General features: G+C 44.2%; 1 protein-coding gene across 1 annotated transcript in view; it reads left to right on the top strand.

The window, feature by feature from the left end:
* Nucleotides 1-8196, top strand: part of THBS4 (thrombospondin 4) — a 201847-nt gene extending 193651 nt beyond the window's left edge. Inside the window, exons 21-22 of the mRNA XM_069223165.1 lie at nucleotides 2136-2275; nucleotides 7985-8196. Coding sequence (XP_069079266.1) covers nucleotides 2136-2275; nucleotides 7985-8046 — 202 coding nt within the window. The 3' untranslated portion in view covers nucleotides 8047-8196. The remainder of the gene's footprint in view (nucleotides 1-2135; nucleotides 2276-7984) is intronic.
* The last annotated feature ends 3881 nt before the right edge of the window (nucleotides 8197-12077 follow it).

Genomic DNA, 12077 nt, shown 5'->3' with positions numbered 1-12077 from the left:
GGAAGAACAATACACTCCAGATCTCTTAGATGGAGGTGTACAGCGTGCAGAGCACTAAATAAATACTTGCAAAACTGGGGCACCCATCTGTCCCTTATCAATCACACTTTGATTAAGATCACTCATAATCTTCAAGCATACACAAAATACAGCTTGCACAAACCAGAAAGGAACTACATAGTGCTTTAATGGCCAAATTAGTGGTAGTAAAGCACTATATAAGTTCTCCATAATAGCACTATATAAATGCTCCATAATTCACAATGCAAAATATTTTCAAACCTAGACACAATTTCCATCTAGGAATAGATGCCCCACTCAGTACTTAGTCAATATCGAAAAACACACAAAAGAGATACATTTGAAATAATAACATTGACTGTTTTCAAACCGGTATTGATCAACCCTGTTTAGTACTAGTGAAGCTGGGGAGATGCACCTACAAGGGAAGAGCAGGGAAACAAGGAAAACTAGGTCTCAAATTGCAAATGAAGGAAAGGGAGATTAGTGTCCATACGCTGAAAGTTGATAGAGAATTTGAAAAAAAGAAAGCTAAACATATATGTGATAAGAAAGCTAATTCTAAAATAGGAAGAGATGGAAATACATTTGTAAGTTTGTAATTTTGAAAGTGAGTTTTTGATATCTTCATATAGATTCGACCCAAGAGCTGTTTTTTAAATTGACCTAAATGTATGTTGTCTAAGCCATCCGACAGGATCATCTCTTGATTCACTGATATTATACGGGGTCAGTTCACAAAGATATTTATGAGTACAGGTAGAGGTACACCAGAGGAATTCTTAATCATAGTCTTACATGTCTTTGTGAATCAGCCATGAAATGCCAACTGTTTATTATTTAAAGTGCAAGGAGGCCACAGTTCTTTCTATCTGAACTAATTGTGTATGAATATTAATATTCCTTATTAGTCCCCATTTTACTTTGAATTTAGATGTTTTGGGGCCAATTCATAAAGGCATGAAAGAGTACATAAAAGAGTAATGCAGGAGTACTACTTAAAATATTCTAAAATTCCCTTAAGAATAGGCCCCCTATCTCTTTTGGCTGCATTCTTCAAGTCCCAGGGGGGTGCAACCCCAAGACTTCTTTGCGTTTTGACTATGATTGAAATGAACTAAAAGATTGTCCAGCTGTACCTTTCCGAGGTTGTCATTGGGATTGTGAACATTCACATACTCAGTACAAAAGTAACCTAAAGAGGCCTCAGGCAAACCTCTAGCCAGTCACTTCATGTGTTTTACAAATGTGAAACAACAGGCAGGAGAGATTGCCTGCAGTCATGTTAACAAGCCCTAACCACATCCAAAACATTTATGTTCCGAACATCCATCAACAGTCTGTGCCCGTGGCGCAGCCCGTGCTGATATTGGGGGGAAGGGCCAAGGAGAACAAGGTGTAGATAAATGCCATGTCTTGTACCAGGCACTGGACCCATTGGTTTTTCTCGTGGGGATCAGGGCAGTAGACATAAGTAGAAAACATTTCAGATTGTTGTAATATCCTGAGAGTTTTCCGCCTGACACCTCCCAAAGGCTAATAAAGATTACCATAATGACACTGATCCTTCACACAAGTCTCGTCAAAACTATGGATCAAGGAGATCTTAGTTTTCCTATAGATTGTGCAAAAGGAAACAGAGATAGAGGGTGAGATGGTCAACTGATGAGAACAGAAGAGGCCAGTGTGCTATATTGCAAGAGAAAATGAGGTGTATGCCGGGATTGATAAATTGTGGCCTTTACTAAATGGATTCCTCAAATTCTTAAGTGTTGCAGTTGGAGTGGCAAGGTACGCCACTTTTCCATAGTGGCTATACGGGCCTTGCACTAGATATTTCACAACCAACAATGTGAAAATCATTCCGTGGTTAAACACGGTGACATCTGAATAGTATACTTTGTTGAAAGTATTTTTGAAGTGGTGTTTACTACAGTTTACGTACAATAAGAAGTTTGAATACCTTACAAGTCACAAATGTGTGGAAATAATTTGACCAATTTCCTTTGCAAGATCATCTTATTGATGAGCAGCACTACAAGTAGGAACAAGTGTGAACACACTTGGATGGATAGACTAACTAATGAAAACTCTACTACTTTTGTTTTTTAAAGGGTAAGATTCTATGAAGGCCCCGAACTGGTTGCAGACTCAGGGGTTACTGTGGACACCACTATGCGTGGAGGGAGACTTGGTGTTTTCTGCTTCTCCCAAGAGAACATCATTTGGTCGAACTTAAAATATCGCTGTAACGGTAAGATTTCTGTTGTGTATCTTGAAATCAGCTGTTTGTTTCTTATTCCTGTGTCCTGTCATTAACTTTCATGCTTTAATTGTTCATTACATGCTGAGACTGCATAGTGGAGATCACCAAAATGCCATTCTGGATATAATTGTATATGAAATGTGAGTATGTGCCCAAGCACCGAAGATTGATAACAAATAATCCACCAACAGGAACACACATCACGTATATCACATGTACAAAGAGCACCACATATTACTAATGAGAATAGGATCACATGTCTAACACACATGAATAGGATCACACATCACTAAAAAGCACACTAACACACACTACCAGAAAAGAATAATACTTGACCCACAAGGAGCAAACACCACCAGTGCCCTTTTTATAAAAATTTTAATTTGGACAATGTTGGTTCAATAGGAAAAGCACTGATCAAGCATTGAAGGTCCCAGGAGCTGCTAAGGATGGACACTTAAAAGGGAACACGCACCAGTCCTTTCTTCTATTTATCACTTGATTGTTGTTTTTAAGTAAAATCATAATTGCTTATTGCATAGTTTCATTATTTAGGAACCAATGTGATCTTCCAATAAACCCTGGACAGATTTAGGGTACGCAAGAAGCAAGCAACCCCTAGCCAGTCCACTACTGTATCAGCTCAGGAAATTCCGTGTGCATCGTTCTTGGTCACATCATTGAGTGCTCAGTAATCCATGCAAAAGGGCAAGTCTTGATCCTTGTTTTGACGTATACACTACTTGACTGGCCCAAGGAATACAGGAACTCTCAATCACAACCTAATCCAACATCCTAACAACCTCTACTTTTGGTGTACTCCTGAGCTTGGTCTCACATTCTGTGAACCTTGCTCTTCGCTGGCAAGCTATCCCTGTATCCATGTCATGTGCACAGACAGGTGTCAACACTGGTTCACGTGAGAACAGATGGGAAAATCATCCAGGGAACTACCTACATTGTTCTTACTGTTTGGAGGTAAATTCAGGGGCAAGATGTACCCCTTTGACAGGAGCATCACTGTGCAACAAGTCAGGGTGTGGTTCACAGTCGTACTCAACCCCCTCTGTCATTGCCAGAATGTTCACTGTAAAGTTTCTCCAGAAGTATGTTTTCAGCTGCATCACGTGGAAGATCCTGGTCACAAAGTACATCACCTAAAAAGGTTTCTGCACTACCTTATATGGCCCATACCACTAGGACAAAAAAGCTTCACCATCTCCTGTCCCTCCTGTTACCCAGTCAGCATGGTCATACCATCCTTTCATCAGCTCTTGGCCTGCCTGAATGTTTTTCTTTGCCTGGCTAATGTATTGTGCCATCAATCTCCTAAGTGCATGCCATAGTCCACCATGTCCTCAGGATGACTCTGAAGTTACTCTGACTAACAAAAGTGGGCCATGCACTGGGAGCCCAAAGAGAAGTTTGGGGGGACTGAACACAGCCCTTTCTCTGGAAATTCTCTGTAGGTGAACAGGAGACATGACAGGAGAAGATCCTACTTCCTCCTCATTTTTACTGGCAAAGTTCCCACCATACTCATAGGGGTCTTGTTTAACATTTGCATTAGCCCATTGGTTTGCAGGTGGTGTGTCATGGAGAAGTGGTATTTCACACCAATTTGTAATGGAATAAGTGCTAGTGCCCAAAGTTTTGCTCAGAAGCCCACAGCCGGCGCTATTGCATGGGAGGGTGATGAATACCCAGGCTGTGTAGTCTTGATTCAAAATCATGTTTATTCAGAACCAAATTCCCTTTCTGGCTGTGTCCTCATTTGGGCCTTTGGGATTTGCCCTGGCTCTTGCACTCAAATTTGGAACCAGTACGGTGAGAATCTCACTTCCTTTGGCTTTGAGCTATTTTGCCCCAGGCTCTTGTTAACCCTGGTAGCTAACAACTTGTCAGAGAACACTGCATGTTTATTTGGACCTTTTGCGGTCAAGTCAGGCTGTTATTGCTTAAGTTAGTCACATTCGTACCATTATCTGTTTAAGGACATGAAAATCCTTGGCCTCCTTCCCTTTCATCTACTCATTCCAATCATGCAACACACCATTAATCTAGGTTTCAAACTGAACAATATCCACTCACTTGTTTTATTTAAATCTTTGGAGCCCTGAGCTGGCTACATCAGTCTTATCAGAGCTTCCTTCTTGTGTTTATAGTGTATCTGAGCTCCTGCATGTCTACTCACAGTCACTGCCTTTCTTCTGTGGGCAAGCAACACCATTCAAAGGCTATGCACTATATGTAATTTCAAAATTCACAAACCATTCTAAAATATCCTGTCCTTCTATATTCACATTAACAAGCTCTTTTGAGCCTTAGCAGGAAGGCTGGCAGAACTGCAGAGAATCACCATTCTCAGAAGTATCTGTATCTGCTGCCATCCTCAGCTTTTCTTTCTAAAAGGCTAGCCCCTCTCTCCCGTTCTCTTTCCTTTTTATCACCCTCCCTTTGCATTCTCTCCCTTCCACTCTATGTCACTTTTCTTACCTCTGGCTCTCCCTTCTGCTTTTTCTCAGGCCCATTCCTTCTGTCTCTTGCCTCCTTTTCTCTTGTTCTTGGTGCCTTTTTCACTTGTGTGCTTCTCCCTCCACCCTCCTGTGTTACTCTTCTTTGTTTCTTTACTTTTTTTGGAGGGGGAGAACTACATTTTCATTTTTGTTTTTTATTTAGCAATCCATCTCGGATCAGAATTTTTGTTTAAATGGCACAGCATTTTGTAAGGATGCGTGAGTAACGATGCATTTGCGTTTACATGCCTTTTTTGTGCACTATATCTTGCTAATGCTGTACAGTGGTGGTTCTTAAACTCTTGATGCCTGCTGACCACCCTGAATCACAACTGGAAGCCAGGGACCTGCCTCTAAGCCATTTCTACGATTTGTACCTCAACAATAATACACAAAAATATACAAACAAGTATCCACTATATGACCTCAGCACATCTACTTTCCTCTGCAACTGTACGAGACAAACTACACACCCGAAAACACAGGTACAAGACCCAGGTCATATAGAAATGCTGTAGACCATTCAGTTCATGGTGTCAGAAGGTGACAGTGATTACATAAAAACTAGAAGGCTGGGTGCTCATTTTGGCAGAGTTTGTGCTGCCTACTGGGAAGTGGTAATCTGCAGTGGAAGTATTTCAGCTCCGATGAAAAGTGCAGGCATGCCCCCTTCCCAATACAAGAAGTGTAGGTGTTTGGAGTCAGTAAGTACCTGCCCATGTAAAGAAGTGGATGGGAAAATGTACAACCTGGAATGGCCTTTTGGGCAGTCAACCTGCGTATACATGCAGAGGTCTCTGATTGCCTACAACACTGACTCTCTAGTGGGCATATTTATACTTTTTGGTGCAAAACTGCACTAACCCTAAAAATAAGTTAGCCAGGTGGGGGTGGCAGTATGGGAGAAGGGGGTTTTGCACCAACAAATTGACATTAGGCAGGTTATAGTAAAAAAAAATTACTCTAACCAGCCTAGCGTCATTTTCTGATGCAAAACCATCCATACCACTTGACTCCTGTCTTAGGTAAGACAGGAGTCATGCCCACCACCCCAATGGCCATCACAGGGGACCAGGGTTCCCTGGGCATGGCTAGTGCACCAGGTGCCATGTAGGGGGCCCCATTTCAGGGCCCCCAAAGGCTCTTTAAAATAAAAAATAAAATGCTTACCTGTACTTACCTATACTTACGCGGGATGGGGTCCCTCATCCTCCGCTGTCCCTCTGGTGTGAGTGGGGGTGTCCCTAGGGCCTAGGGAGGGCACCTGTGGGCTTATTACATGGTGTTCCACCATGGAAATAGGCCCACAGGTCCCCTAACACTTGCCCTGACCCAGGCGTTAAATAATGGTGCAAATTTGACCCCTCACACTACCCCCCCCACCAACTCCCTTCACCCCTGTGCGTGATTTTAGCACAGGGGATAAATATGGCGCTAAGGCCATAGAGTCAAATTTTTGCACAGGAACTCCTACCTTGCATCTCATTGACACAAGGTAGGTTTCCACGTCTAAAAAATGACTTTAACTCCATTACTTTGGTGCTAGACAGGTCTAGCGCCAAAGAATAAATATGGAGTTAGTTTTGCACCAAATTTGTGTACAAAAAATGATGCAAATTCGGCACAAAACAAGTATAAATATGCACCTTAGGCCCATTTTTATACTTTTTGGCACTGCATTTGCGTAATTTTTTTACGCAAAAGCGGCGCAAACTTACAAAATATAATTGTATTTTGTAAATTTGCACCTCTTTTGCTTAAAAAAATTACGCAAATGCAGCCCTAAAAAAGTATAAATATGGGCCTTAGTGTGCAAATGTGTATTATTTTCTATAAAATCAAAAGCAATTCAAAAACTGATTGCTAGTTAGGGTCAGAGCGTGTCTAAATGAGAACAACTGTGCACATTCACAGCTGTGCTGTCCTGAGCTTGAAATCAGCCTTTAACTAAAAACATTTTTAAAATGCTTTATGTTTTTTTAGCATACCTTCGTTGAATTTATTAATCCATATATCAAATTAATTAGGGAGACAGTACAGCAGACATCAATTAATTATAATTGTAACTTGATAAAAACAATTGATATCATGGAAGGAATCACTCTACACAGTTAATGAGCTCAAAGTGCCTTTGATTATTGACATAAGTAATGGTTAGCGGACATAGGGGTCCGCAGACACCAGGAATTGGTGCTGCAGATCCCCAGGGTCCACGGAGCACAGGTACTGCTGCTATACAGCATTGACAAAAGTCTTTGGCAAAGCCTGTAGGTCACAAAGAGAAGACCTGCTGGCGTTGCCATTGCTTGTTCTTTACAGTGACACCAACTGCGATTCTTATAATACCGTAATGCCAATGCTGACATTCCTGTCCATTCACAGCTATATCAGAAGCAAGCGTCCCGCCCCCTCACAGTGTGTCACCAATTACAGCTAGACCACGAAGTAGTGAGGTAGTGACCTCTACCGACAGGCTGATGTAACTTTTCAAGGGCCTGGGGCGCGTGCTTTAGATAGTGAGTGGCTCTCCTCAGTGCTTCGCGCTCCTACGAGCTTGAGCAGAAGTACTTTGTAACTGTGTGACTGCAAAGCAGCTCAACTCCTGACAAGCAGTTATGTGGGAGCAGCCTCTGAGTTAATGACGTGGTTTAGAGTCTCTCTCTCTGCACGCCAGAGGACACTCCGCCGTCCCACCCCCCACAAGAATAAACACGGAGCCAGGAGCTAGGCCCCAGGCAGGCAAACGCAAACATTTGTGCAGAGCAGGCCGGGCACTCCCTCCTCCCAGTGGACCCCGGTGCCAGTGCACCAGCGGCACCACGGAAGGCCCGTGGACGGATAACAGAGTTGTAAATCGGACAGAGAGGAGAGCACGGGACAGAGGGGAGCAAGGGAGTAAGCACGGTGTCCAACCAACAGCAATGCAGACTGATTTTATGGAGATGATACAGCTAGAACTGGGACAAGGAAGCAGGACATGAGGTTTGCAGAAGTTCATTTGTTTACTGGTTATACTGTAATGTACAACATCGAGAATAAACCATCTATGTATTTTGAAAAATATGTGAAGATACAAAGACAATATATTTGTTTGTCGTCTATCGAGGTGTGGAATTTCTATAAAAGGTGTGACGGTGTTGCCTTTAAATCATGGGTGTAACATGTTGTAATTTTTTTTCAGATGCTATCCCAGAAGATTTCCAAGCGTTTCAAGCTCAGAAATTTGGAAGTGAAAACAAATAAAAAAAGTTTCTCTTTTTCACTATGATGAAATAGTTTTCATTGTTTTTTTACTTGCTCAATTAAAACTAAATATTACATTGTATTGTGGTTGATGTCACATCATCAGAATACGAATGTATAAATAAAAAGAAAAACGTGCCTGCTTCCTTATTCGTGTTTTATGTGTGTGACTATCTTGACAAAATAATCGGTACCGTGGTTATAAAATGGGTATTATTCTATTGAAGAATAAAAGGGTCTCCGGCCGCCAGATTGGTGATCTCAGCATTTGAGAAATGCTTCAAGATCTTTGTAAAGCGAGCCACTTTCACTCGTGGCCTAATGCATCTCACTTCTCTCTGCAAAAAAGGCCTATCTGCCACCCAAAGTCATACTGCTCGATACATCTTCTTAGTGCAAATCAACCAGCATTGGCAAAGCCAATAGGCCTAACGATGGCAAGCTGCTGCGATGGTTATTTTGGGGCATATTTATACTCCGTTTGCGCCGAATTTGCGTCGTTTTTTTCGACGCAAATTCGGCGCAAAACTAACGCCATATTTATACTTTGGCGTTAGACGCGTCTAGCGCCAAAGTATGGGCAAATAGCGTCATTTTTTACCGTGAACGCCTTCCTTGCGTTAATGAGATGCAAGGAAGGCATTCCCGTCTAAAAACAGTCGCACATAGCGGTGCGTGGTATTTATGCTCCAGGGCAAAAATCACTCCCGCGCGGCAGGCGGCGCAAAAAAATGGCGCAAAGCACGAATAGCGTGAAATTTTAACGCCCGGGTCAGGGCAGGCGTTAAAATGGGGCAAACACACCTGTACTTAATCAGAACACAGAACAAACAACAGAGCAGCAGAGCAGCAACAGGGAGACATGGAGGTGTTTTTTCTTCAACGTGCACGTAGACGCAGAGCCCTGCAGCAACAACAGCAGCCACAACAACAACAGCAGGGACCCCAAAGACAGCGCAGAAGGCAGGAGAGGATATTCCGCCCACGAACAACCCTGCATGGCCTCAGGGAACGAGACATCATCCAGAGGTACCGGTTGAACTGGCAGGCCATTCAGCAGCTGCTGACAAATATTGAACAGCAATTGGCCCCCACTTTAGTGACTCCACGCACTATCCCAACCGAAACAAAGCTGCTTGCCGTACTTCACCTGCTGGCAAGTGGCTCGTTTCAGACAACTGGTGCCCTGGTTGGTGGAATCTCACAACCATCTTTCTCCGCATTCCTGCCTAAAGTACTGGATGCCATCATTGGACTGACACCCCGCCACATCTGCTTCCCTAACACTGTGCAGAAGCAGCAGGAAACAAAACAGGGGTTCTACGCCATCAGTGGCTTTCCGCACGTCCTTGGTGCAATCGACTGCACACACGTACGCCTTGTGCCACCTGCTGCGAGTGAACACCTCTACCGCAACAGGAAGCACACACATTCCATCAACGTGCAGGCCATAGTCGATCACCAAGGACTGATCAGCAACATTGTGGCTAAATATCCTGGGAGTGTACATGACGCATTCATCTTCCGTCACTGCACCATCAACCAACACTTCCAGGATGGACGGTATGGCAATGGACTACTTGTTGGTAAGGACAAACATCTACTTATATACTCACTGCACAGAAACCCTCTAGGATAAACAACACATACACCACAATAGCAACACCTAGACAGGAACACACTGAGGTACTCACATCACTAGCCATGTGTCACAAGTCACCATTGAACCTCTCACACATTTGAATTTACTCCACAGCTTAGTGTGAAGACATTCATGACTGTGGTTGCCTAAATGTCACCTTGCAAATTGGAAGTCTCACAATAACCTGTACACTAATACAATGCATAACTTTTAAGGGATGGGATGGCCTGGCTATGTTCATATGAACATTTCTAATACCCTTTCATGTTTCCACTCTGCATGGAACTATCATCACACCCCCAGTGAGGACACACGGACACCTGTGTCACAAGTCACAATGCAAGGGAGGGCACACTGTACTTGAGAAACCAATTCATCCTGCTGACAAACAGTTAGACAACAAACACTTGCTCAGCCAAGGAAAAAAAACAATGCCAAAGTTTCCACCAACAACCATAGGTTGTCACATTAGTACACAAAATAGTCACAGACAACACAACACAACTACTGCCATCAAAGATACGTACAACAGTGCCTCCTACATCTAATTGATACCATTCTGTGTTTCTCTTTCAGCTGATCAGGGGTATGGCATCCAGCCTTGGATAATGACACCATATGGGAACCCAAATACTGCTGCTGAGCGGGCATACAATGACGCCCACAAGAGGACCCGCAGCATTGTGGAGAGGACCTTTGGGATCCTAAAGTCAAGGTTCCGCTGCCTTGACATCACTGGCGGAAGCCTACTATACTCCCCAGAGATGGTATGCAAAATCATACTCACTTGTGCCATATTACACAATATTTGTGTACAAAGGAACATTCCCCTCCTTGAACCGGACCCAGACTTGCCTGATGATGATGATGATGAGGAGGATGCTGGCCTGCAACAGGAGGGGGAACAACCTAACACCGCAGCAGGAGTGCGTAGGCGCCAACAGCTTGTGAACAATTTTTTTACTTAACTTATTATAATCACTTGTATTCCACACTTGTAAATAAACACAGATCACAAACACCACATCATGCTTTGGCCTATTCATTTCTGACCACCTTTAGTTTGAAATAGCTGAAGATGAATGTCGTCTCATTGATCAAGAATGCCATTAAAATTCATCACACCAAAAATAAACATCACAACTGTATGCACAGAGGGTAGGATGTGACATGTTACATTACCATACACAGAGCCCAACAAGAGTACAAATGTGACAATTACACATGCCGGATCCAAAAAACTGAAACAGTCTCTCATCCAGCCCAAAATTGGAGATCATTTGAAAGTCACATCACACGTGTTCAGAGACAGGGTGGGACCATCCATGTGTACGTGAACATGTCATCAATGGCTTCTCTCAAGTGTATGATGTGAGAAATACACAATTGCAACAACATCAGCTGCCACTAACTCTTGAAGTTACAGTGACAACATACACACAGACAGGTCATACTGGATCCACATTCCCACACACATGTACACATGTGTCATACAACCAACCTAATATTTGAAAGTAGACCATCACAGTTGTGTCCCAGTTTGAACCTAGCAGGAAGATTGTAACATGACACTAAACCAGTTTATGCAGAAAGGGACACAGACAAGCAAAACAATCTTCGCATTATCACATCGTGAACGCTGAGAGTCTTGCAAACTTAGGGGGTCATTCTGACCCTGGCGGTAATTACCGCCATGGCGGAGGTCAGCGGTAGCACCGCCAACAGGCTGGCGGTGCACCGATGGGCATTCTGACCGCGGCGGTTCAGCCGCGGCCAGAAACGGGAAGTCGGCGGTGTACCGCCGACTTCCCGCTGCCCTTGAGAATCCGCCATGGCGGCGGAGCGCGCTCCGCCGCCATGGGGATTCTGACACCCCCTACCGCCATCCTGTTCCTGGCGGGTCTCCCGCCAGGAACAGGATGGCGGTAGGGGGTGCCGCGGGGCCCCTGGGGGCCCCTGCAGTGCCCATGCCAATGGCATGGGCACTGCAGGGGCCCCCGTAAGAGGGCCCCACAAAGAATTTCAGTGTCTGCTTTGCAGACACTGAAATTCGCGACGGGTGCAACTGCACCCGTCGCACCTTCCCACTCCGCCGGCTCCATTCTGAGCCGGCGTCCTCGTGGGAAGGGTGTTTCCCGCTGGGCTGGCGGGCGGACTTTTGGCGGTCGCCCGCCAGCCCAGTGGGAAAGCCAGAATGACCGCCGCGGTCTTTCGGCGGGAACCGCTTGGCGGGCGGCGACCGCCGACCGCCGCGGTCAGAATGACCCCCTTAGTCATATGAAAATGGTATGCAACTTAGCTCCAAATCATCATTACTGCAAACGTCAAATGGGCTAATGAGATGAATGAATGGTCAACAGTCATTCATACCATATGGCCTTACATTCGC

The sequence above is a fragment of the Pleurodeles waltl genome, chromosome 1_1, assembly GCF_031143425.1.
Source record: "Pleurodeles waltl isolate 20211129_DDA chromosome 1_1, aPleWal1.hap1.20221129, whole genome shotgun sequence".
In the NCBI taxonomy this organism is placed as follows: Eukaryota; Metazoa; Chordata; class Amphibia; order Caudata; family Salamandridae; genus Pleurodeles; species Pleurodeles waltl.
The sequence above is the reverse complement of the archived record's forward strand: the minus strand, read 5'-3'. Positions and strand labels throughout refer to the sequence as shown.